The 27899-nt window shown below is 43.6% G+C and overlaps 1 protein-coding gene across 1 annotated transcript in view; it reads left to right on the plus strand.

The window, feature by feature from the left end:
* AK9 (adenylate kinase 9) overlaps positions 1-27899 on the plus strand; it is a 148004-nt gene that overhangs the window by 96755 nt on the left and 23350 nt on the right. The window contains exons 26-32 of the mRNA XM_075553990.1: positions 2441-2701; positions 4019-4143; positions 11942-12161; positions 13411-13476; positions 19267-19476; positions 20047-20265; positions 26374-26587. Coding sequence (XP_075410105.1) covers positions 2441-2701; positions 4019-4143; positions 11942-12161; positions 13411-13476; positions 19267-19476; positions 20047-20265; positions 26374-26587 — 1315 coding nt within the window. The remainder of the gene's footprint in view (positions 1-2440; positions 2702-4018; positions 4144-11941; positions 12162-13410; positions 13477-19266; positions 19477-20046; positions 20266-26373; positions 26588-27899) is intronic.

Genomic DNA, 27899 nt, shown 5'->3' on the forward strand with positions numbered 1-27899 from the left:
CCTGAGCCCCCCTGCCCTTTCCCTCCTCCCTCTCGGTCCGTCCCCACCACTGTGCTCCAGTCTCTGTCTTCTCACAGTTGACATCCACACTCTGCCCAGCCGCCAACCAACCGTTATGTGCTTTGCTCCTGAAGCGACTCAAAATAGGAAAACCAGACAACTGTTTTTAATGTGCAAATTTCCTGCTTAGCCTCAAGTGTCAGGTGCTGCCGTGAGGACCCAGTGTATCTCTCTCTCTCTCTCTCTCTCTCTCTCTCATCTGCTTTCTCTGGGGATATATATTCTCAGAGTTTCCTCCTTGTGGGGAAATGGCAGCAGGAAAGCCAGATCTTATTCCCCTTTGTTCTCAAAACTAGTAAAAAAAGACTTGATTTTTTCCCCCCTCAAAGAAATTGTCAGTAAGTCACACTAAACCAGTCACAGTGGCGGAAGGCATGTGGAGCATCAAGTTGACTTCAGTTTTGTATTCTGCCCAATCCCTGAACTAGTGATAGAATCACAGCACATCAAGTGATGAGTGGTCTCTAGAGATCTGTCCAGACATGGCTGACAAAAAGAATGGTCAGTACGTGCTAGGTGGTAATAACAGGTTATGTACATGCTTTCCTTTGGAGGGCTTCTTTCTTTCTTTCATCCTTCGTTGGCTACAACACAGGGACCCCTGGTGGCGTCAGACTGCTAACTTCAAGGTCAGCAGTTCGAACCCACCAGGCCTTCCTCAGGAGAAAGATGAGGCTTTCTACTCCCACAGTTACAGTCTCAAACACAGGGGACAGTTCTCCCCTGCCCTATAGGGCTACTATGTGTCGAAATGACTCGATGGCAGTGAGTGAGTTGCTGAAACACTTACCAGCTTTCTTCGTATCTGAAAATACCATTATGAGGTTCTTATATATAATGGATAGTTCCCATGGGCATGGTTTCTAGGTTGAAAATCATCTTCCTTTCAGAATAACTTGGATGTACCTTCCCCTTGTGTGTATTCCCTGGCATACCTTCTCCCTACATCTTTCAACTCTCCTCTGAACCTTGGCTTCACAAGGACAAGAAGTGTAGGCCGTTCTACTTGGCTGAGTGGAATTTGTAGCTTCGCCCCTTGCAAAACCCCGGCTCCTTTGCTGTTCGCACCATCCCTTTATATCTCTGTTGCCCCATGCTTGTTTCCAACCACCTGCCAATTTTGTGGTCATTTCTCCGTATTCACCAAAGACTGCTTGTGCCTCCTTGCAGCTATCATCAGCATTCTGGGCAATTTCAGCAACCATGCGGATTCGCTAGCTTCGGACCTTTCATCTCCAGGTTGGGCACTATAGACATTCATGGCAGAGTCTCTCATGTTATTAAGGACTTCTTTTGCTTGGTAGAGAAAGTTTGTGTGTGCCTGTGATAAGCAAGTCCCTTTCTATTATTTAATCAATAAAACTTGTTTCAAAGGCAGATCTGAATATTCCATTTTATCAATTGCCTTTTGTCATGTGGAAACAAGTTCAGTGTCCATCAATGACTGGAGGGATCAATGGATCCTGGTTCATGTATACAATGGAATATTAAGCAACCAAAAGGATAATATGAGGTCCATGCTACATCTTATAACATGGATGAATCGAGAGGACGTTTTGCTGAGTAAACTAAGTCAATCACAAAAAGACAAATGTTGTATGGCGCCTGAGTTATGAAACATTGAAGCATCAAGAATATGCTGTCCACAGAGAAAGTAAGGTTGTTTTTGAATGTTAGCAGAAGCCATCAAGGGGGCTCCAGGCGCTGGCCTGGCCCGCACCACCTCACAATCGTTGTTATGTTTGGGATGGGAGGAAAGGGCCAGAAAGTCACCTTCCAGGCCACAGACACTTGTTACTTTTGGTGATGAGAAAGATGGGAAGTGGGTGCAACATGACCAAGGAAAATGAAGACACTAAAAATATACAAGGAAAGGGAATTTTGGTAAATGCTGTAACATATATGGTTTTGCATCGATGTGTGCCTATATGTATAGTCACCGATGTCACGGAATGATTTGTGTAAAAATCGTTCAATGGGAACCTCATTTGTTAGGTAAATGTTCTCGTAAAGCATCACAGAGTTCTCTTTAGGTGGTCCTGTGGGGGACATGGACAATTCCAAAGCCCATTGTTGCCGCAGGGGTGACGGAGCTGCCTTGTTCTTCGGGATGTTGCAAGATCTCTGCCTCTCTAACAGGGGCCAGTCTTCCCACCGTTCTGTTGCTGTGTCTTAGAGGAAAACATTGGCGTTCTCTAACAGAATTCTGCCTTATGCGGCTGCTGACTATCATAGGCTTTACTGTGTTTTAACTGATATCCTAGCATTTCACTGCTCTTGAGTTCCTGAGAATGATCATCCCAATGTGCTCTGAGGGAAGTCTTTAATTAGTCTATCATGTTCCTCTTCTCCACTGACCGCATTCCCCCTCCCCTGACAGGCTCCTCCCTTACGGCTGTGTCTTCTCGGCCCCCACGGCTCCGGCAAGACTGTCTGTGGAAGTTCCTTGGCCAAAAAGTTAGGCATTTTTCACATTCAGTTTGAAGAATTTCTTCAGGAAAAATTAATGCTCAAAACGGAAAAGAAAGTTGGGCCTGAATTTGAGGAGGACTCTGAGGACGAACAACTGATAAAGCAGGAGATGGAAGAGCTTGCCATTCAGGCCAACATCGTGCTGGAGGAAGAGAAGACCAAGAAGCTGGTAGTAAACCTCTGATAGATAGTAGTATTTATCATTACTGCTGTCACTTTGGGAGGGAGAGCAGAAGTAGTCAAGAATATTGTAGAGGAAGTTTCTAACGGGGGGGGGGGGGGACATTTGCTCATTATCCCCCAAATGTTAAAGATTGTTCTTACCACCGATCTAGACTGTACACTACTGAGAGAAAGCTTTTTCTGACAAGGCCTCTGTATAGGGCTTAGTTGGAGCTGTGTTATTTAATAGGTTTTATCTAGAAAACAATGTTTTAGTTGCTATGCCCTCTCTCAAATACCATTCAAAAGAGATCTGCCAGTACCGAGGAGATTCAAAATGGTAACTTCAAAAGATGCCACGTAAGAAAGTGTTTGTGGATCTGTGATCATGCCTATCCTGGGTTGTGAAAAGAAGAGGTTTTACTTCTAACTTCCTTATCAACTATTTCTGATTTGCCCAGATCATTCTTGTCTCAAATGAAATCCCATTAATAGGCTTAACTAGATGGAGCAGGACTGTAGTATCCTAATAGGTGATATGGCACCCCTTCCAATATATTCTTGAAATGTTTTCCATTTATATTTGATGAACACAGAGAAGTTGAGATTCCATGACTAAAAAAAATGTAATTTGAGCAGATTTTTCCTATATGATACAACTTAGTCATCCCATCATATTGAGAAGAGTTATGAATCATCACTACAGTCAGTTTCAGAATACTTTCTTCTTTCTTGTACTTGTTGTTGTTAGCTCCCTCCAAGCTCCCCGGCCGTGCCCCTGGGTGAATATTAATCCAAAGAGAGCTGACCTGTGTTAATGAGCACAGTATGCTCCATTTGTTATTATGATGCTTTAATCCCCCTATGGATGGTAGATCATCCCTTAATCACCATCTAGGGTGGAGAGATAATACTGTACGACTACAAGAAAGACAACAAAAATCAGTAAGCCTGGTAGTCGTGACTTAGACAGTACAGGGTTTTAACACAAAGTGATGAAACATACCCTGAGTCCATGTTTAAAATCCGTCGTGCTCAATATATGTATGTTTATATACATACATATCATAATATATATCTCACTGATAGCTATATATCAGTCTTGCTAACTGCTGGTAACTTGTCTTAAACAGAGTAGATATAAGTTAATATTTAAAATCCTATTAAATATTGGGTTAAAAAGAGCCTCCATTTAAAAACTTATAATACAAATCACAGCACAAACAATCGGCCTGAAACAAAGGCCATTGTCTTCACAGTCAGCTAAAAACGCAGTGTTCTTTATTTAATGTCGTTTTGTTTTATGTTCTGACTCTGCTTTTAGCCTCCAGAAGTAAATCTTACGGAAGAAGAAGAAGCAATCAAATCAAATCTAATAGAAAACGAGCCGCTGCCGCCAGAGATTCTAGAGGGGATTCTCTCCGAGTGGTGGTTTAAGGAACCGATATGGTATCTTGATCCAGATAGGACTGCGCGCTTTTTAACCGTTGTTTATTTTATTCCTGAAGGCAGAGCTTTGTGACTCTGAATTGAACATCTGGGGAACTTTTCAAAAGTACTAATGACTAGAACTCACTCCCAAGCTGTCAGGCTCTGGCGGTGGAGAGGCTGGGGCCCAGCCACTGGCTTTTGGAAGGGTTCCAGTGTGTGGTCATGACGAAGAATCCCTGTTCTGAGCCCAAACCAACCCATATTCAGCTCCACCAAGTCAAGTCCAGCTCACAGCACCCCTTGGCATAGCTGTCCCCTCGGGGTTCTGAGGCTGTCCGTGTTTACACAAGTAGACAGCCGACTCTTTCTCCCACAGTGGCTGGTGGGTTGGACACACACAGGCTATGTGGTCAGTTGCTCGATGCATAACCCATACGTCACCTGAGCTGCTGATTCTAAATCCAGGTGCCCTAATTGTGAGCGGGACTTTGTCTTCCCTATTTCTTTTTAGCAATGACAGTGAAATCTGTGAGAACCAGAACTCGACGAGACTGCCTTGCTTTTCAGGGTCTCACAAGCTTTCTGCCTTTGACAGGTGCAGTCTTAACATTGTGTGTGATCTGTATTCAGAGGTAATAGCTGTGTTTTCCTTCTCGGACAGTTTCCACCTTATACAAGTTCCAGCTTTCATAGGTGTCACTGTCCTCTTAGAGCCATTTCATGAACTCACTGCCACCAAGTCTTTCTGACTCACAGAGACCCTGTAGGACAGGGTAGAACTGCCGTGTGAGTTTCCCAGCCTGTCACCGTTTACCGGAGCAGTAAGCCCCATCTTTCTCCCAAGCAGCAGCTGGGAGAAACTGTGGACATTGCGGATCACAGCCCAACGCATGACTACTCCACCACCGGGGCTCCACCTAATGGTTATCCTTCTAGCGTGTTATCCCTTTACCAAATACCAGAAACAATCTTGACACCACACAGGAAAATATAAGAACCTCCAGGTCACCGAAATTCAAAATGTAATCTCTCGTCTTTAATCAGACATTCTCTTCTCTTTGGGTCTACTTGCAAGTGACTTCTTATACCAGCTACCTGTAGGTAGGTGAAACTTCACAGGCTAAGGACACAGTTCTCTACAGGACTGCCCTCCCTTGACTTCAGACACCAGACTCACGTTTGGATGTTTACTTCCCTTCTATCTGGTTACAATCGGCGTTCTCACTGCCCCTTGGGCTTGATAATTCCCCAAACAATGCACCAAGCGCTCCACTTACCATTATAGTTTTGGGATATTGAAAGTATGTGAATTAGAACCAATCCAAGGATCGAACACACAAGGAAAGGTCTAGGAGGGTTCCACCGCCACTCGCCTGTCCGTTTGTCATATGTGATGCTGGAAACTATCCCACTGGCATTTCAAAGACCCGCAGGGTCATCCATGGAAAACAGGCACCAGTGGCACTCCCAGACGAAGAACAGACTACGAAGAAGAAATCCACAGTCAAATTCTAAAGGGTTAGTTACTGAAAACCTTATGAATAGTAGTGGGCCATTGTCCGAGACAACTCTGAAGAAGAGCCCCTCAGGTCAGAAGGCACTGAAAAGACAACTGAGGAAGAACTGCCTCTTCAAAGTAAAGCCAACCTCCAAGACACAAATGGAACAAAACCCCTCCGCCATTTTATTAAGAAAGCTGCCACCGTTAGAAAGCATCTTGAACAATAAGGATGCTAAATTCTGGCCAGTTTTGATTGAGAGTCAATTCACAGATTGGCTCCATAATATAAGACACAGCGAGTCCTACCTCCTAATGGGAAGTACGAGTTATCCTTAGCCCCTGCCCTCTTTGCATAAATTTGTGCATGTACTTGAGAAACTAAGATCAATGTTTACCAAAATAAGAACTCTACCAGCTTTTTCAGCCCCAAAGTCATAAAAATAGGTGTGTTAATCCAGGTTGGCTAGAGAAACAAATCCAGAGACAATCATATATGTGTAAGAGAGAACTTTATATCAAGAAGTAATTATGCATCACTGAAAGATCCTAGCCCAGTCAGATCAAGTTCATAAATTAGATATTAGCCCATAAGTCTGATATTAGCCCACAAATTCCTCTTCAGACTCACGCAGCAGATGCAATGCTTGCTGCCAAGTGTAGGAAGATCACAGTTTGGTGGGTAGAAGGTCCTGTGGGTCCAATGGCGGTGGAAGTATCTCCAGGGCTCTGGCTGCCATCAGCATAGCTCCAGAGAGTGTGTGTCCCACCTCCAGGGAGGAAGATGTTCCCAGAATTCTCAGGAGAAGGCCATGCCCACACAGGGAAATAATTGGCTATGGCCTGATTGATAGGCTGGACCCCACCCCTTCGCTGAAGTTGCCAGAAGATTATGTAACTGCCATAACATGTAATCAAGATCCATTGATAATTACTGGTTATAGGAATGTGAACATTTGGAAAAAGAAGGTGGGTCAGTCATTGGGAAATATGGTCTTGCAATAGAAATGAAGCTGGGGATCACATAATAGAGTTTCTCAAACCCAATGACTTCTTCATCACAAATACTTTTTCAACAACATAAACAGTCATGGATCTTGCCAGGTGGAATACACAGGAATTTAATTACTATATTTGTGGTAAGAGACCATGGAAAAGCTCAATTTCATCAGCCAAAACAAAGCCACAGGCTGACTATGGAACAGACCATCAGTTCCTAATATGTAAGTTCAGAGTTCAAGCTCAAGAAAATTAAAACAAGTCCATGAGAGCCAAAATAGGACCTAGAGCACACCTCACTTGAATTTGAGATCATCTCAAGAACAGAGTTGATGCCTTGAACACTAATGACAGAAAACCCAATGAGCTATGAGATGACGTCAAGAACATCATCTGGGAAGAAAATGAAAGGTCATTAAAAAGGTAGGAAGGAAAGACAAGACTAAAGTGGATGTCAGAAGAGACTATGAAATTTGTTCTTGAATGTAGAATAGCTAATGCAGATAGAAGAAATGGCAAACTGAAAGACCTGAACAGAAAAGTTCAAAAGGCAGCTTGGGAGGAAGAAGTAAAGTACTACAATGAATTGTGCCTAGATCTGTCATTAGAAAACCAAACAGGAAGGACTTGCTCAGTATCTCTGAAGCTGAGAGAACTAAAGTAAAAAATCACATCCTGGAGTTGCAGTATTGAAGGATTCCGTAGGCAAAGTGCCGAATGATTCAAGAAGCCTCAAAAGAAGATGGAAGGAATACGCAGAGTCCCTGCACCAGAAAGAATTGAATGGCAATCAAACATTTCAAGATCAAGAACTGATGGTATTGAGGGAAGAATTCCAACCTGCACTGAAGGCGTTCGCCAAAAATAAGGGTCCAGTTATTTATGGAATACCAATAACAATGTTTGACAAGTTGATGAAGCACTGGAAACACTCACCTATGCCAAAAAAAAAAATCGAAAGGTAGCTCCTTGGCCAAGCAATGGGAAGAGGTCCATATCTGTGCTCGTTCACATGCACACAAATATATATGTGACCCAACATAATGTGGAACTTATCAAATTATTAATATGATAGGCAAGTAAAATTTTGCTGAAAATAACTTTTTTTAAGATGCAGCAGTACATCAACAGGTAACATCTAGAAATGCAAACTGGATTCAGAAGAGGACATGGAATGAGGCTTGTCATTGCTGATGTCAAATGAATCTTGGCTAAGAGCAGAGAAGATGAGAAAGATATTTGCTCGTGACTCATTGACTATGCAATGGGCTGTGTGGCTCATAACAAATGATGGGTAACACTTAGAAGAATGGAAATTCCCCTGCACATAATTGTGCTCATATGAAGCTATGCGCAGAAGAGGAGGCAGTGGTTCCAACGGAGCGAGTCAGGCTGCATGGCTTGCATTCAGGAAAGGTGTGTGTCAGGGTTATATCCTTCCATCACGCTTATCCAATCTGTAGGCTGAGCAAATAGTCCAAGAAGCTGGGCTACATGTAAAAGAATGAGCCATCAGGATAAGGGGGAGGCTCATGAGCAACCTTCAATGTGCGGATGATGCAACCTTGCTTCCTGCCAGTGAACAGGACTGGAAGTGCCCACTGATGAAAATCAAAGCCTGCCACTTCCAGGATGCATTACAACTCGATATAAAGAAAAGCCAGGGTCTCACACTGGACCAATAGTCCACATCATGATAAATAGGGAGGGGGAGGAATTTTCAAAGATTTCTTTTCTCTTGGATCCACAATCCATGCTCATGGAAACAGCATTCAAAAAACCAAAGGAAACATTGAATTGGACAAGTCTGCTGCACAAGATCTATTTTAAAGTGTTTGAAAGCAAAGATGTCAGTTGGGGACTGAGGTTGACCTAACTCAAGCCATCGTGTTTTCAATCACCGCATATGCACGTGAAAGCTGGACACTGAGTAAGGAAGTCCACAGAAGGATCGATGCAGGTGAACTATCGTAGTGGAGGAGAATATAGAAAGTGCCATGGACTGCCAGAAGAACAATGAAGTCTGTCTTGGAAGAAGTACAGCCAGAATGCCCCTTAGAAGCAAGGATGGGCAGACTTTTTTTAAAAATCATTTTATTAGAGGCTCATACAACTCTTATCACTATGTATATATATATATATATATATATATATATATATATATATATGATGCCTGATACCTGATCCCTTCGACACTTGATGATCGCACAGGCTGGTGTGCTTCTTCCGTGTGGGCTTTGTTGCTTCTGAGCTAGATGGCAGCTTGTTTACCTTCAAGCCTTTAAGACCCCAGATGCTATATCTTTTGATAGCCAGGCACCACCAGCTTTCTTCGCCACATTTGCTTATGCATCCATTTGTCTTCAGAAATCGTATCGTGGAGGTGAGCACACAATGATAGGATTTTTTGTTCTTTGATGCCTGATAACTGATGCCTTTGGCACCTCGTGATCACACAGGCTGGTGTGCTTCTTCCATGTGGCCTTTGTTGCTTCTGAGCTAGATGGCTGCTTGTTTGCCTTCAAGCCTTTAAGACCTCAGACATTATATCTTTTGATAGGTGGGCACCATCAGCTTTCTTCACCACATTTGCTTATTCACTCACTTTGTCTTCAGCAGTTGTGTTGGGAAGGTGAGCATCAAAGAATGACAATTTAATAGAAGAAAGTATTGTTGCATTTAGGGACTACTTGAGTGTAGGCCCAATGTCCTTCTGCTACCTTAATACTAAATATATACATGTATGCACATAGATCTATCTCCCCATCCTCATATATAAATATATTTGCATATGTACATGCCTTTATCTAGACCTCTATAAATGCCCTTTGCCTCCCAGGTCTTTCCTCTATTTCCTTTGACTTTCCTCCTGTCCCAATATCATGCTCAGTCCCCACCTGGGATTCAGCAATTCCTCTTGGTTACATTACCCTTGATCATTCCCTACCAGGCTTCCCACACCCTCCTCACCACCAATTTGTATCACTTGTTGTTCCTTTGTCCCTGGGTTTGCTAACCTTTACCCCCACCTCCCCCTCTCCCATGTCCACCCAGAACTGTCGGTCCATTGTTTTTTCCTCCAGATTGTTCATCCAACCTATCTTATTTAGACAGACCTGCGGAGATAATAACATGCACAAAAACAAGACAGAGCAAAACCAAGCAACAATATACAACAAAACAACAACAACAAACCAATGACAAAAAAACAAAACACAGCAAGAAAGAAAAATTTGTAGTTAGTTCAAGGGGATGGGCAGACTTTCTCTGATATACTTTAGACATATTATCAGGAGAGACTAGTCCCTGGAAAGAGCATCTTGCTTGGTAAAGTAGAGGGGCAGCAAAAAAGAGGGAGCCAGCTGCTCAAGGAGATGGATTCAGACAATGGCAGCAGCAGTGGGTTGATGCCTAGCTATGATGGTGTGAGTGGCTCCAGGCCGGACAGTGTACTGTTCTCAGGTACACAGAGTCCCGAGAAGTCAGGATGAACCCAATGGCACTAACAACAAGAAGGAAGGTCCCAGATGCAAAGCTGCTGGGTTCCCAGAAACCTATCACCCTCCTGGCACGTGGATGTCGTTAACACAGAACAGTGCTAACCAGGAAGGCTCATCTAAACGTAGGAGCTCAGCACGCCCCCCCCCACCCCAGTTGTGCAGTTATTGGATTTATTTGTTTGTTTATAATCATTTTACTGGGGGCTCGTACAACTCTTATCACAATCCAGACATCCACCCTTTGTGTCACGTACATTTGTACATTTGTTGCCAGCATTATTTTCAAAACATTCTCTTTCTACTTGAGCCCTTGGTATCAGCTCCTCGTTTTTTCCCCTCTCCCACCCTGCCTCCCTTGGGAACCCTCGATAATATATATTTCATGTCTTACACTGATCGATGTCTTCCTTCACCCACTTTTTTGTTGTCCATCCCCCTGGGAGGGGGCTATAGGTAGATCATTGTGATTGGCTCCCCCTTTCTTCCCCCACCTTCCCCTTCCCCTCCTGGTACATCCACTCTCAACATTGGTCCTGAGGGTTTCCCTGTCCTGGATTCCCTGTGTTTCCAGCACTTTCATTGAAGCTTCACTATGTAGTCATGATTGACTGAACCCACTGCCAGTGATTGAACCTAATCCGCAGCCTCTTGCCAGTGTCCAAAGCCAGCCAGTAGCCTGTGTCGGAGAACTCCATACTTCTAATCACTTGATTAGTTGGTTGTTGTTTTTCCCCCTGGTAGGACCAGGATGAATCATATTAGCATAAATTATCAAAAGGTTCCTCATGATAACATAAGCTATCACTGGGGCTCCAGGGGCCCACGCTTTTCCTATTAGCCACTCTAATCGCTATAGAAATTCCCAGGATTTGCAGGCTACCTCCCAAGAATCGCCACTCAGATCCTTTATCCCATAGGCTTTGTGGTTACCAGCCAAGGACTAGGGAGCCTCCCTGGGGCAGTTCTGTCCTGTCCCTGAGGATCCCTATGTGTCAGAATCAACTTGATGTCAATGAGTTTGCTCTGGTTTGGGTTTCCCAAGAACCAGAAACAAAACTCCAACCAAATTCTTTATTAAACGCCACCTGAGAGTTTGGTAGTTCTAGGGTCAAGTTCTGGCCCAAACAGAAGTCTTCATCTGCCTTCCATGTCAGAACAAAACCAACCATTGGCATTGGCTCCTTCCTATGCCCTGCTGAGCCGCAGGGACTCATGGGAGGCAGGTCAGATCAGATTTGGCCAGCCTACCCACAGGATACAGAAGCGACCCAGCGGGTGTTGGAAAACAGCCATGAAGAGAGCGTAAGTTTATTCTTGAATAGGTGATGTTTGAAGGTTCTCCTGCCAGGGAGATAATATGTTCATCAGGATGCAGGCCCCTCCCAAGCTAACCACATAGCTCTTTTTACCCTGTGATCTTCTCACAACTTGTAATACATTTCTGGTTAATAGTACTTACCTCTAAACTGCTGGATTACAATTTCACATTATAAATATCAACTGTTTTCATCTTAATCCAATTCAGTAGATTTGTGGGAAGAAACACCATGGATACCCAAGTCGAAGTAGTAAAAGAAGTAAATTATATTACTTGCAAAACTACCTTATATACTCTAGTATAAGCCGGCCCAAATATCAGTCGAGGCATCTAATTTTACCACAAAAACTGTATTAAAAATGTGCTGAAATCCTTAGCTTATACACGAGTATTCCTTGAACATCTATATAAAGTTGAGATTTATTTTTAATTTAAAGTCTATATTTAAACTATCATAAGTATTTTAGGCAAACATGATCAATTATGAAAATGTCCACCTAGTTCCACAGGTTTTATTCTCGATGGTTTCCCACGGTACCTGGAGGAGGCCCAGTTTCTGGGCGAGCATGGCTTTTTCCCCGATGCCGCTGTTTTCCTGCAAGTTGATGATCAAGATATCACTGATCGTCTTCTCCCTACTCACCTGGAGAAGTGGAAACAGAAACAAAAGAAGAAATCGGACAGGAAAAAACTCATCAAAGATATGAAAACAAAAATAAGGGTCAGTATCCAGTAAAGCTTCCCGGGGGTAAATGTGTTCACCATCTTTATCGAATTGGAAAGGGTCTTTCAGAATGTGCTTGCTCTGGTTTCAATGCCACAGTCAGCTTGGAGATGTCACTCGCTAACCATGCAGACGAGTGCGAGTGCAGCGCGAGTTGAGGCCAGTGCTCAGCACAGAGCTGGCCTTTTGATAGTCATCCTCCCACTGCTGCTTGTTTGAGTGGCCGGAGCAGAGGAAAAGCAGACTGAGGCTATGGATGAGTGCTAGTAAGTATTAGGAAATGGTCTTCCTGCGTTATGGGAATGTAAAGGAGATTGTGTTTGCACAACTCTCTGGTTAAGGGCTTATGGTAAAATTATAGGTTGTTTTTTTTTTAATAATATGAGCTTTCTTTTTTTCTCCTTTTTAAAATTTGGAATAATTTTCATTTTTTTATTAATTTAATTAATTCATTCTATTGAATGAAGGGGGAAGTGCAGAGTGGAGACCCAAGGCCCAAGTGTCGGCCCCTGGAGATCCCCTCATAGAGGGGTTTAGGAGAGGAGATGGGTTATTCAGGGTGCGAGGTAGTACCGATGAAGAACACAGCTTCCCCCCAGATCCCGGATGCTTCCTCCCCCCAACTACCATGATCTGAATTCTACCTTGCAGGGCTGGATAGGGCAGAGGTTGTACACTGGTGCATATGAGGGCTGGAGGCACAGGGAATCCAGGGTGGATGATACCTTCAGGACCAAGGGTGTGAGGGACGATGCTGGGAGAGTGGAGGGTGAGTGGGTTGGAAAGGGGGAACTGATTACAAGGATCCACATGTGACCTCCTCCCTGGGAGATGGATGGCAGAGAAGGGGTGGAAGGGAGACTCCAGATAGGGCAAGATATGACAAAATAACGATGTATAAATTACCAAGGGCACATGAGGGAGCAGGGAGCGGGGAGGGAGGGGGAAAAAAAGAGGACCTGATGCAAAGGGCTTAAGTGGAGAGCAAATGCTTTGAGAATGATTGGGGCAGGGAATGTATGGATGTACTTTATACAATTGATGTATGTATATGTATGGATTGTGATAAGAGTTGTATGAGTCCCTAATAAAATGTAAAAAAAGAAAAGAAAGAAAATGATTAGGGCAAAGAATGTACAGATGTGCTTTATACAATTGATGTATGTATATGTATGGACTGTGATAAGAGTTGTATGAGCCCCTAATAAATTGTTTTTTAAAAAAAATCTCACTTTCCTTTAACCAGGATGACATGATTACTAAACGAAGGGCTGAACTTCTATCCGAAAGAGAGAGAAAAAGGAAAGGGGAGGTAAGTGAGGGACACGGACGGTGTTCGCGTCTGACTGATGACTGACACCTCCTTCTGATGTCCCTGTTGATCCTTCCGGGGTCCCATGTGTGCTGTACGATGACCGTTGAGTACTTCTGAAATCAGAAAACGAGTGCTAAGCCATTTTAAAGGTAGGAACACCACCAAAGATGGCTACATTAATCTCACAAAAAATATAATACGGCACTAAAAGATGGTCCTTGGAACTTCGAGCTTTGCTTCCCACGCCTTCAACCACAGATAGATAGACAGGAAGCCTGTGACCTTGTGCTAACATGTAGATTATCTCAAGATAAATAATGGTATGGGGCGGGGCATGCAAACCCTCAGCCAGACCCCTGTGCAAGCCAGTCGCCTCAAGTCTTATTCTCCATCTGCTGTTGTTTTTTTTTTTAATAGACTACACCTTGAAGATCATGGGGTTTGTTTTATTAAGAGGGCAACTGTTCCCTAGCTGACTCCAATGTCACAGCCAAGATCACAGAGGGGAGGAGATGTGCCCAGATAGGCTAGTTCTAAAAAGGCTCATTTGTACAGCCAGCTTATCCTGGCCCACAAGGCAAACGGTACCACGGCACTTCCTCCTTCCATTCCCTTCTGGCTGAAGCCGTCTTTGTAACATCTTTAAGACTGAATCTCCTAGAACCTGATTTCCATCGGTATAAAAATATTTGTCCAAACAAGGTGGATGAGAAGAGAACAATAGGAAATATGTCCTACTTGCTGCACAGGCAACCACATACTCCTCCACGGTGGTGTAGTTAGGTTGGGTAGACTAGAGAAACAAATCCAGAGACACTCATATGGAAGGAGCTTGATAGCAAGAAGAAATTTATATCAAGAAAATGTCCCACCCCAATCTAACTCAAGTCTATAAGGCCAATATTAGTCCATAAGTCCCCCTTCAGACTCATGCAGCTACATGCAGAGATGCAGAATGCAGGATGATCGCAGGCCGGCAGGTGCCAAGCCCTGTGGATCCAATGGTGGGGGTAATATCGCAGGGCTCTGGCAGCCCTCAGGGTCATCCAGCAGGAACGTGAAGGCAAAGAGAGAGTGGGGTGGGGGGTGTTCCTAGGGCCTTCCTTAGGAGAAGGCCACCCCCCACAAGGAGTCCCCCTCTGGCTGTGACCTGACTGACAGGTTAAACTCCACCCCTGCCCTTGTAGCTATCCTCAAGGTGACTTGAAGTGATGTAACGACCACAAGAGGTCCGATTGGATTTACACGCTGTCGGCAGCTGTGAGTGTGGACACAGAGCGTGGCAGAAGAGGAGCCCCAAGTTACAAGGGTTGCCTTTCTCCAGGACAAAATATTGATGCCCACAAGCAACTCTAAAGCCATTCAATTGAGGGCATGATGGCGCCCCTGTTTTGGGGTGGTTTCTTTGTAAGGCCATGTTTCCATATTCTCTAAGAACCTTCCCCTCCCTTATTTGCTTTGGTTGTCATTCATCCCTTTACTCAGTCAGTCAGCCAGGTAACCAGCAAACCCCACTGAACACTTGCTGTGTGCCTGATGCTGTTTCGGACTCTGGCAAGTCAGTCTTGAACACATCGTAGAGAATTCTCTGGGTGACTCCGGTGCCCATTCTCTTTAGAAACTAGTCCACAAGTATATTCTGTTCAAGGGGTTATGTTCATGCTTAGACTCAAAAAGAAAGGCTTCATAACTTATAATCAAACCTAGCTCACTTCCTTAAGCCTGTGGGAACCTCTTGGGGTCCCCTAGGATCCCTGGTGGTATAGTGGGTTATGTACTAGAGTGCTGACCACAGAGTCTGCAGTTCAAACCACTAGCTGAGGGGTGAGACTTTCTGCTCCTGTAAAGATTTGTAGCCTCAGAAACCTGCGGGGGCAGTTCTATTCTGTCCTCAAGGATTGTCATGAGTCAGGATTAAGCTGCTGCTTTCTGTTTTGTTTGGGTTGGGTGAGTGCTCCCGTTCATGATCACCTCAAATGTCTCAGTAACACATTCCCAAGGGGACTGAGACTTCAAAGTCCAGCAGACCCACCCGACATCCTCCGTTCATGTCTCACTCACTCTGTCGCTGCCGGGTGTGCCCAGTGCTGACACGTAGTAGGCGCTCGGTCTAGAGTTGTTCCAGTGCTGTGGTACAGCGCCGAGTCAGCTTGTTGAACCTCTCTGAGCATATGATGCCTTTTCACCATAGAATGGAAATAATTCTTAGTCCTTCATTTCCTTTACTAATAACACTTTAGTTTCTCATCTTTTAGGACTCTAATTAAATTCTACTTTTACTTATGAATTCAAAATGTTCCTGGTTTATTCATTTTTCCCCTCTGCCAACATTAGGATGATGTGTGTCTTTATACTTCCTTGAATTCAAAAAGTCAATCTTAACTTATCTTAACTCATTAAATAGGATTTTGTAAGCCAGTGAGCCTAGGTAGGACAGCATCTTTTATAAAGTTGGCACTGTGCCACGTAGAATTAAAATCATAAACAAAAGCAAAGCCCCTGCCATAGAGTCGATTCCCACTCATGGCGGCGCTGCAGGACAGAGTGGAGGTACCCACAGTTTCCAAGGCTGTGAATCTTTACATGAGCCGCCTCCCACATCCTTCGGGCTCCCCCACCTTCCGGTTGGTTGGCAGTCAATCCCTTAATACAGTTAGATCATACAAATAAGGTTGGAAGCACAAATTCTGAGGCTTTGGGTTCATTAAAGGTTGCAGTTGTATACAGATTTTGTTCAAGGCTGTGGGTGGGAATGTTATCAACTGGGACGCCACCACCTTCAGCAAGCAAGCCCTGGCCACACTCGCCCCGTCTCTGGGATGACTGGGCGGGATGGGGCTGTTAGTGGTCCACCGGCCTCCAGAGTCCTCTTTCCCATCAGTCAGCATTAGAATGGTGTGTTTACTTCACATTTCTGGTCTCCGAAGATTCTATCTTAGCTTAGCTAGAGAAATCAGGATGCGCAGAGCAGAGGCTTCGCTCCCTTTTGATCTGGACGGAGACCACATTGCTGCCTCACTTGCCTTTTCAATGTGAATCGAGGACTCGGGCGCTGCTACAGCTTTTCACGCTCTCGACAAGAAAGCAATGTCTCGACGGTCTGACTGCTAAGCAGCAACGAGAGGGGTGTTAGCATCCTTTCAAGGGACCAGTGTGATGCTCGCATGAATTTCATAGGAAAACATCGCCATCGTGTGGCATTTTAACCTCCTGCTGTGACAAAAGTTAACCCCTTCACATAGATATTTCTATTTCATACCTCCCAACGCATCAGAAGGAACCCTGGTGGCTAGTGGCTGATGCATTGGACAGGCATCTTCAAGGTCTTCAGTTCCAACCCACCAGCCCCTGCCGGTGGGAGTGGAGAGATGAGGCTTTCCGCTGCAGTGAAGACTGACCATCCTGGAAACCTGCCGCATCAGGAGGAAAGCAGTGAATCAGTCTTACCCCCACCCCCCACTGCCTTCGGGTTTCCTGGCCCCTTCGCCCATTCCCCAGGACTAAACCATTTTAAAATTAATTTTTTTAAAAGCCCAAGAATGGAGAAACAAGACCTTAAAGCCAAGCACCTTTGGGAAGGAAAGGGAGGAGGTTGAGCAAGGAACAGAAGGGAAAGGATCCTGGTGCTCCTCATCCTCCTCCCTCCACCCAGAGGCCCCAGTCAGGATGGTGTGCTCTGACTGAGACAGGGAGGTGTGCAGCCTGTGCAGGAGGGTCAGCATATTGAGTTCTGTTCTGTACAAACAGAACCATTGTCGACTGCAAGGGAGCCAGGAAGCCTGGCGCTGTGTTAGCCAAAAACAGAGAGCAGGCTGATTCCAGACATTCTGTTGATGACTGTAAGAGATGGCAGAAGGAAAACATCAGGTTTCTCCTCTGAGCTGTTTCAGAGTCCAGCCTCGACACAGCTAGTAAACATACCTGAACAGGGTGACAAGAAACAGGGTTATTACAATTATTCCAGGATTCATGGGTTTTCACAGTGATCAGAGGACACCACTGATACTCTGGGCAGGAAGGTTCTGCGCTGTTCATTAGGAAATGATCAATGCCTGAATTCCCCCAGGGGCCTTAGACCACCATCCCCTGAAGCTTCATGGTCCCTTCTTTATTTAACTTGAGGTCATGCTTCTGTGTCTGTCCTAATGAGACCACTACGCTGACGCCTCTGAGTAGGGATGCTTTGTGTCTGGCTTTTTATCTCAACAGTCTCCCTAGACTCCTTCCTGAGCCAGGACATTGCTACCAATAAAGCTTAGAAGGAATTTTTACTGCGAGGGAAGAGGCTGTTACATTTTGGATTTTAAACAAACTAAATCTTGAACTACACTATTTTTCCAGTATTTTGACTAATAAAAAACTAACTCTTTCACCCTCACTGTCATCATTGGTCTTGAGTTGGGCTGCTAGCCACCAGGTCATTGGGTCTAACCCACCAGCCACTCTGAAGGAGAAAGAGGAGGCGATCTACTCCAGTACAGATCTGTAGTCTGATACCCAAGAGGGCAGTCCTCATCTGTCCTGTAGAGTCTCCACGAGCCGGAATTGACTCAGTGACAGTGGGTAGGATGCAATATAATACCAATATCCTTGCATGGCCTTAAAAAAATGTTGTTGTTTCTCTCTCTCTCTCTCTCTCTCTCTCTCTCTCTTTGCATGTGAGGTTATCTCATGGTCAGAAACTCAAACATGAATGTTCTTGGTTTCAAAAACAAAAAGCCTCTGCCATGATGAGTCAGCTCTGACTCATAGTGACCCTGTAGAGGGTGCCCACGGGTCTCATTTTTCTCCCGAGGAGTCTGCTGGGTTCCAGCCCTGACTTTGCAGTAAGCAGCCCGATGCTTACTCAACAGTGCCCCCTGGAGCATAGTCTTTAATAATCATTCATGTGTGGTTCTTATTTCCCCAGATGTGCTGCAAACTCCGAAAGGGCATGTACTGATCTATTAGGACAGTACTCCACCCCCAGGTGCTTATGGGTCAGAAGCGACCCTGTGGCAGCAAGTGTGGTTTTTGGTTTTGTTTTGTCTTATACAACTGAACAATAGTAGCACCCAGTGTTAGTAGCAGCTGTGTGTGTATGCTTCTCCTAGACCAATAACTGCTCTAAGAGCTTTCACCCCTGTGGGGTGGGTGTTTTTATCACCCCTCTTTTACACGTAAGGAAACGGATCTTGTTCAAGTTAACAAAATGAGTGAGTATTTAAAACTCTTTGAATTGTATGAAATACCACTGTTAGGGCCATCAAAACATGAAACATTCTTATTACTACCTAGCTTGCACTGTGTGCTCCAACCAAATGAAACCTAAAAGTGTCTCAAACCAGCCTTGCATTTTTCTATCTACTATCCCCATTATTTTCTATAGTCTCCTAATACTACCCATTATAACTTTTTTACATTCTATTTACCTGTTTGTTTGTATGCCTTATCCCACTTTCAACTTGGTGAGGACAGAAAACATGTTTATTTTGTCCTTTTTTAAAATTTTCCAGTAATTAGCAGTGCCTGGAAAATTATATATGCACTCGGTAATGACTTGTTAAAGCCACATTCTGACAGCCATAGGCATAAATAACATGTAAACATCATTGCATATTTATGACACACTTGAAGGTGTGGCATTTCTGGGCATCAGATCTTTTCTGCTCTGTATTTCTAGATGAATTTTACCACGCTGTACCAACCAACATCCAGTTATTACGAAACTACTACAGATGATCAGTGAATAATGTCATTTCTTACACATATCATAGGTATAGCCAAAGGTGATTGTTTCTTCCTCAGGCTTCTGTTAAAGAAGAAGAAGATATCAGTGAGGATGAGCTGGATGAAGATGAAGATAGTATTGAAAACATCCTCGATGAGGAGTTTCCAAAAGAAGAGGAAGAGATGAGTGAGGAAGATGAAGAGCAGGAAAGCGATGCCATTGAACGCCTGAAAAGCGAACTGGGAGATAAATTTGAAACAGACCTGAGTAATCTGCAAGTAATACAGGTGGTTCATTTTCCTTGATCACTTTTCAGAATTTGAAAAAGTAACGGTTCATTTTCACCACAATAGAAAAGCACCATTTGACAATGAACCCAAAACAATTTGGTTTATGCCTTCGTTTGTTTTGTGTTGTTTTTAACATTTCAAAACAAATATGTTTTCTCAGCTTATGCTTATGAAACAAGATTAGAGAGCCAAGGCAACTTGAAAGCCCACAAGGCCAGAGGTTCTGGTGGCCAGTGCGCAGCCACCCAGACGCTGTAAACTCGCCGTCCTTCAGGAGCTCTGGTGGTTCACTGGTTAAAGTGCTTGGCTGCTAAGCACAAGATCCTGGTTCAAACTCACCAACTGCTCCCCACAGAGAGGCCTAGGCTGCTCCCCCTTCAGGATAACAGCCGAGGAAGCCCTGTGAGGCAGCACCACTCTGCCCTACAGGGTGGCGGGAACTGGAACAGATTGGAGGGCACACACAAACCGAGGCCGCCAGTCACTAATTGGGTCTGTGTGCTGTGTCTAAATGCTACTCGCCTTCTCCCACCGAATCAATTTGCTTTTATGCTTTCCCTGGCTCAGGATGAATTTGACAAGTTTTTAATACCAATAATCAACATTAACGGAGCTCGGAAAACCCACATTGTACAATACATATTGGACAGTAAAGTGAAGCCAATGGTGGAAAATCGTGCGAGCATCTTTGAGAAATGCTTTCCCATTGCGCCACACCTTGCCCAGAAAATGCTCAACTATACCTACAAACAAACAAGCGCATTTGGATATTGGGATCCAGTAAAGGTAATGTAGCAAACCAATCTCAAAGCTCTGCTCTTTCCGTACTTCTGGGATGTTTTGTTTGTTTGTTTGTTTTTCAAGATAGTCTAGGAAAAAGACCGTGGGCTATATCAAAAGTTAGAAGCATTGTATAATATTCTTGGCGGGGTTTAAAAATCATTTTATTGGGGGCTCTTACAACTCTTATCACAATCCACACATACATCCATTGTGTTGAGCACATTTGTACATATATTGCCATCATCATTTTCAAAACATTTTCTTTCTACTTGAGCCCTTGGTATCAGCTCATTTCCCCCCCTCCCTCACCCTTTCTCCCTCATGAACCCTTGATAATTATAATTATTATTTTCATATATTAAACTGCCCACTTTGTCCCTTCACCCACTTTTCTCTTGTCCGTTCCCCTGGGAGAGGTTATAGATCGATCATTGTGCTCAATTCCCCCATTATCCCGCCACTTTCCCCTTGCCCTCCTGGTATAGCTTATTCTCGTTATTCGTCCTGAGAGGTTTATCTGTCCTGGATTCCCTGTGTTTCCAGCTCTTACCTGTACCATTGTACACCCTCAGATCTAGCTGGATTTGTAAGATAGAATTGGGGTCATGACAGTGGGGAGTTGGGAAGCATTAAAGAACTAGAGGAAAGTTGTGTGTTTCATAGGTGCTATGTTGCACCCTGTTTAGCTCATCTCTTCCTGTGACCCTCCTGTAAGGGGATGTCCAATTGTCTACAGATGAGCTTTAGGTCTCCACTCCACCCTTCCTCTCATTCAAATAAATATGATTTTTTTGTTCTGGGTCTTTAATGCCTGATATCTGGTCCCATTGATACCACATGATCACACAGGCTGGTGTGCTTCTTCCATATGGGCTTTGTTGCTTCTCAGCTAAATGGCTGTGTGTTTATCTTTAAGCCTTTAAGACTCCAGATGCTATATCTTTTGATAGTCGGGCACTATCAGCTTCCTTCACCACATTTCCTTATGCACCAATTTTGTCTTCAGCGATCATACTGGGCAGGTGAGCATCACAGAATGCCGGGTTATTGGGACAAAGTGTTCTTGTGTTGAGGGAGTACTTGACTGGAGGCCCAATGTCCATCTGCTGCCTTAATACTTAACAAATAAATATATGCACATAGATCTAGTTCCCTATGGTTATATATAAATGTATTTACATATATGTGTGTCTTTTGTCTCCTAGTTCTTTCCTTTATTTCCTTTTATTTTCCTCTTGTCTCACTATCATGTACGACCCTCATTCAGATTTCAGTAATTCCTCTCAGCTACATTGCCCTTGACCAAGCCCCACCAGGCATCTTATGCCCTCCTCGCCATCAATTTTAGATCACTTGTTGTTCCCTTGTTCCTGAGTTTGTTGGCACTCCCCTACATCCCACCTCCCGTTTCCACTTCTCCCTTGTCCCCCTGGTGCCATCGGTCCTGTTCTCTCCTCCAGATTGTTTATCTCACCTATCTTATCTAGATAGACCTACAGAGACAATAATAAGCACAAAAACAAGACAAAGCAAAACATAACAATAAAAGAAAACAAAACAACAACAAAAAAACAACCACACACAAAAAAGAAAAGCCTAAATATAGTTCCATGTCTATCTGTTGACCTTAATGAGTGTTTTCCAGTGGAGTCTGATGGGGTGCTATGCCTTAGCCCCAAAGTCTAATTTTGGGTATTTCCTTGGGACTTCGTTGCTCTGCTCCCCTTGCTGCTCTGTTGCACACTCTTAGTGTTTCGCTCCAATGTGGTGGGGTCAGATCGAGCACAATTCCCTCAATGTGTCTATAGTGTTGTCCCCCATAGAACTATGGGTCAGTGAGGGACATCATGTCTCGTGGTAGGGGCCACCCTGTGATCCTTTCTGGACATTGGCTGCTCCAAGTCAGAATATCATCCTCAGGGCTTGGTGGGCCAGGATGTGTTCCACTCTCTCTCCTTCCCTCTTCCTTTGCTCCTCATCAGAAGTGCCCTTCTCCCTGAGTTGCAACTTCAGTGCTGTCCTCTGAAGTACATTCTTCTGGAGGGGCTGGGGTGAGGGTACATAGTTGGGAATGGGGCTGGCCCCTGTATAGTATTCCTAACTAACTGTAAACATATCTGGTTGTCTTGTCTTTCTGCTGTGGAAAAGGTAGTTAACAGATTTCATTTCTTTAATCTGTATTGATAACTTAATTCCACGTTGGTTTTGCCTTTGTAGTTGTGAAAGTGGTATTGAACTAGTAATCAACTGCTACTTTGCTGTCTAATTTCAGACAAGTCATTTAGTCTCTAGTTCTGCTTCCTCACTGGTAGGGTGGAAGAATATTGCTACTAGGCCTTTATGATCCAATGTAAAAAATAATAAGGCCCGCTGAAGAGTGTAAAACAGCATGCAAAATGGTGCTGTTAATAATTAATGGTCATAACTAATTCATGTATAAGTACTCCATGGAAAAACAATAGGTCATGTCAAAGACAAAACAACTTTAACCCCAGTGGAAATCATTATCTTCAAATGTAGGGTGATTTTCATCAAATCTTAATCAAGAGCATGTTGTCACTATTTTAGTCTCTTGAGTGCGGGATGGAGTTGTGAACAAACTAGCGGGTGTCTTTATATTCTATTCAGTTGGGGAGGGGGGCTAGTCCATACATCAGTATACAGACAGGATCCTGTCAGAGACTGGTAAGTGCTACAGAGAAAATAGAGCGGTAAGATCGGAGCCGCTGGGTGGTGCAGATGGTTAAGGTGCACAGCTGCTAACTTAAAGTTGATGACTCCAGTCCGCCCAGAGGCACCTGGGAAGAAGAGGGTAGTGATCCATTTGAGACCACCACGGAGACCAGTTCTTCTCCACCACATACAGGGGTTCCCATGAGTCAGACTGTCTTGAGGAAGATTGGTCTTGGTTAATGCGATAGTGGCAGGGCACAGGAGCCACTTTCGATGAGCATCTTAAGTGATGAAGAGGCACCCACCATGCAAAGATCTGGGATAAGGGCGCCCTTTGCAAAGCAAACAGCAAGTGTGAAAGCTTTCACACACGCATAAGGGTCTTGTATTTGAGGGCCAGTGCGGGAGGAATTCAATCAGTGGGAACAGGATGGTCTGAGAGGATGTTGAAGAGAGAAGCTGGGTTGAAATCACCTAAGGAGCGTGAGTGGAGCACAATGAGATACCAGTGTGATGACTTTTCATTTCTCTGAAGAGCAGCAGCATGTTGTGGGAGGGTGTCAGAAGGGAAGTGGTAGTGTGTTATTGAAGAATTACTTCTGCTGGCTATGAAAGCAAAGGGATAAGCCCTTTTCTGGGAATCAAAAGGTTAACAGTTTGAATCCACCCAGTGAGACTGATGAAGCAAGACTTGGAGATCTCCCATAAAGATGAGAGACAAGAAAACCTGGGGTTGGGGCAGAGTGTGACAGACCTTCTTGGCCAAGTACTGGAAGAGATCCATATTTGTACTTATTCCAAAGAAAAAGCGACCCAACAGAATATGAAATTTATAGAACACTGTTGTTTCTGTCACCTGCGAGTCAAATGTGCTGAAGATCATCCAACAACGGTTGCAGCTGGGACAGGGAGCTGCCAGATTCAGAAGTGGATGTGGAGCAAGGAATATCATTGCTGACATCTTGGCGGATGGATACCAGAAAAGTGTTTGCTCAGTTTTTATTGACTGTCTAAGCCATTTGATTGTGTGGACCACAGCAAACTATGGACAGCCTGGAGAAGAATGGGAATCTCAGAATACTTCATTGTGCTCATGTGGTACCTGCACATGAGTCGGGAAGCAGCTGTGCAGACAGAACGGGAATGCTACATGGTTAAAATCAGGACAGGTGTACATCAGGGTTGCATCCTCTCACCATACATACTCAATCCATATGCTCAGCAAGTCATCAGAGAAGCTGGATTATATGAAAAAAAAGAAGAATAGGAGGAGGAGGAAGAATGCATCAGGATTTGAGGAAGGCTTATTAACAGCCTGAGTTTTACAGATGACACACCTTGCACATTGAAAATGTGGAGGACTCGCAGCACTTGCTGATAAAGATCAAGGATTATACCTTTTGATATGTACTACAACTTATTGTAAAGAAAACCAAAATCTGACATGCACAATTTCCTTCTTTCAACAGTGTTTTAAAATACTATTGGCTAAATTAATGATACTATCAGTAGAATTACCTTATGTCCCATGAGGATGATTTATAATGTTCTCTATTATAAAATGATAATGATGTCTCTAAAATGAACCAGAGACATATATAAACTATAGATATATAAATGGATTGGAGGCTTGCATTTAATCATAACATGAGAGCAATTTATTCTTATGACATGGCCCTATTCAATACTTGCCCTCATGAAGAGATCCCTGAAGATATATATGGGTGCTGTAGCAAATGGTGGGGAAGAAATCAAATGGTCCCTCTTCTCAGGAAGAATAGTGTCTGGAGTCTCAAAGGTTTGTCTTAAAACAAGCACCAAGTCTAAATGAGGCACCAACTAAGTCCACATGGAAGAAGCACACTCGCCTGTGTGGTTCAAGGATTGTAAATAGTAACATCCAAATCTGGTTTGTTTGTTTGTTTTTCATAGTTCAGTTGTGTTTTATTTATTTATTTAAATCATTTTATTGGGGGCTCATACAACTCTTATCACAATCCATACATCCATCCATTGTGTCAAGCACATTTGTACATATGTTGCCATGATCATTTACTAAACATTGTCTTTCTACTTGAGTCCTTGGTATCAACTCCTTTCTCCCCTCCTCCCTTCCCCCCCCCCATGAACCCTTAATAATTTATAAGTTGTTGGGGTTTTTTTTTCCATGTCTTACACCAACTGTTATCTCCCTTCATCCACTTTTCTGTTGTTCATCCCCCTGGGAGGGAGCTATAAGTCAATGTCAATCATGGTGATCAATTCCCTTTTTCTCCCCAACCTCCCTTTTCCCCTCCTGGTATTGCTATTCTCATTATTGGTCCTGAGGGGTTTGTCTGTCCTAGATTTCCTGTTTCGTGAGCTCTTATCTGTACCAGTTTACACGCTCCAGATTTATAAGGTAGAATTGGAGTCATGGTAGTGGGGCCGGGGAGAAGCATTAAAGAACTAGAGGGAAAAAAAAAAAAAGAAAGAAAGAACTAGAGGAAAGTTGTATGTCTCATTGGTGCAATACTGCATCCTGACTGGCTTGTCTCTTCCTTGTAACCCTTCTGTGAGGGGATGTCCAATTGCCTACAGATGGGCTTTGGGTCTCCACTTCACCTTCCCCCTCATTCACATCGATATGTAAAACTCTAAATCTCAAGGCGGGAACAGTAACAGAGCTTAAATTGTGAACCCCTGAATTCCAGAAGGCTATGGATGGCAGTGGAAGCCCCAAATTCAGGTGCAGTGTTCCCACGTTGATGAAGCCTTCGGTGCTTTCCCTTTGATCCTACTCCAGAGCATTGTCAAGTCCATGTGACAGATGGAGTTAGGCAACAATGTAACACTTTAACATTTATCTCCCCTTTGACCTACTTTTAACTTGTTTCCCTTTTTAATATTTTCTATTTTCTCTTCAATTGAGGTCTTTCTGTTTTACTTTGTCATTGTTGTTGGTTTTGTTTTGTGTGTGTTTCTGTCTAGGAAATCCGGGATAGGCCAATCTATAGAGACAGTAACTGGATTAATCATTACCTAAGATGATTAACCTTAGGTGTGGCAGGGGAGGTTGTAGGGAAATGGGGAGCTAATAACCATGCGTACAAGAAAGAAGAAAATGTTCCGACATTGAGTGTAATGTTTGCACAACTCTTTCTAATATGATTAAATGATTAAATTGTATACTATGTGGATTATATGCCAATAAAACTATCTTAAAAAAGAAAAAAGGGTAAATTGATTGCATGTGGGTGTAAACTAATTTGTATTTTTTAGTTGTTTGATATTAGTACTTCATTATAATTACTTTTCATAGTCTCTAAGAAGGATTTTTTTTTATTTTACAACATTTCAAAAATGTTATTTGGAGAAAATGCTGAATAAATTAAAACTAACTATAAAATTGATGGTGTATCGATTATAAACTAACTTATAAAATTGTATCTATTACAGCTAAGTGAAGGAGAGACTCTCAAGCCAATTGTCAGTCCAGAGAATCCTATTTATCCTGTAATCCATCGTCAGTATATTTATTTTTTATCTAGTAAGGAAACTAAAGAAAAATTTATGAAGAACCCAATCAAATATATCCGACAGCCTACACCTAAGCCTACTCTGCCCTTGAGGATTATGGTCGTGGGGCCTCCAAAGTCTGGGAAAACCACAGGTGAGAGTGTCTTTGCCTTTGTTGCCCTCAAGCATAATGACTGCATCTGAGAGTGCTTACCATATGGAAAACTCAAAACACTTTTCCAGAAAACACCATCAAAGTTGACTTAAAAGGACACTTACACCTCCAAAACTCACTGCCATCGAGTCGATTCCAACTCATAAGGCCCCTGTACGACGGACATAGTCGAACTGCCCCTGTGGGTTTCTGAGACTGTAACTCTTTACAGAAGTAGAAAACCTCATCTTCCTCCATTGGAGTGACTGGTGGTTTCAAACTACTGATCTTGTAGTTAGCAGCCCAGTGTGTGACCTACTGCACCACCAGGGCTCCTCTTCAAAAAGAGACAGGGCACCTAAATGCACCTGTAACCTTGGACAAAAGGCATTAGGAAGTATAACCCCCTGCTCCGGAACATCCCAGGGTCAAGTGGTTTACAAGGAAAGCTTACATCAAGCTTATTTAGTTATGTTACACTACATACTTAAATTAAAAAGTCAAAGGAGAGGTCATTTCTGTATTTTTGTAAGCTTTTCCAAAGCTGTAAAAAAAAAAAAAAGGCAGTAAGCCCCCCTCTCCCCAGAAGAATTTACTTCAGAGGACAACACTGAAGCTGCTGCTTGGGGAGAGGGGCATGTCTGATCAGAGCACACAGGAGCAAATGAAGGGGGAGGAAGAGAGGAGCACATCTTGGCCCATTAAGCCTTGAGGATGATATCCCTGCTCAGAGCAGCCAATGCATAGAGAGGACCATAGAGCCGGCCCCACTATGAGACACAACATCCCTCACTGACCCATAACCGTATAGGGGACAACACTGGAGACACAGTGCTAGAATTGCACCTGATCTGACACCACCACACCGAGGCAAAACACTAAGGGCGTGTAACAGAACAGCAAGGGGAGCAGAGCAAGGAAGTCCCGAGGGAATACCAAAAATAGAATCATCAAACTCCACCGGAAAACACTCCTGAAGTTCAACAAACAGACCTTGAACTATTTACAAGCTTTTCTATTTTTTGTCACTGATTTGTTGTTGTTTCTTCTGTTGCTTTGTTTTGCTCTGTCTTTTTTTGTGTGCATATTATTATCTCTGTATATCTATCGAGATAAGATAGACAGGATAAGCAACCTGGAGAGAAAACAATGGGACCAATGGTTCTGGGGGGACATGGGAATAGGGGATGCAGGGGAAAGGAAATGGTTGTTAACAAACCCAGGAACAAGGGAACAACAAGTGATCCAAAATCAATGGTGAGGAGGATGAAGGAAGCCTGGTAGGACTTGATCAAGGGCAGTGTAACTGAGA

This window comes from Tenrec ecaudatus, chromosome 7 (genome assembly GCF_050624435.1).
Source record: "Tenrec ecaudatus isolate mTenEca1 chromosome 7, mTenEca1.hap1, whole genome shotgun sequence".
Classification (NCBI taxonomy): domain Eukaryota; kingdom Metazoa; phylum Chordata; class Mammalia; order Afrosoricida; family Tenrecidae; genus Tenrec; species Tenrec ecaudatus.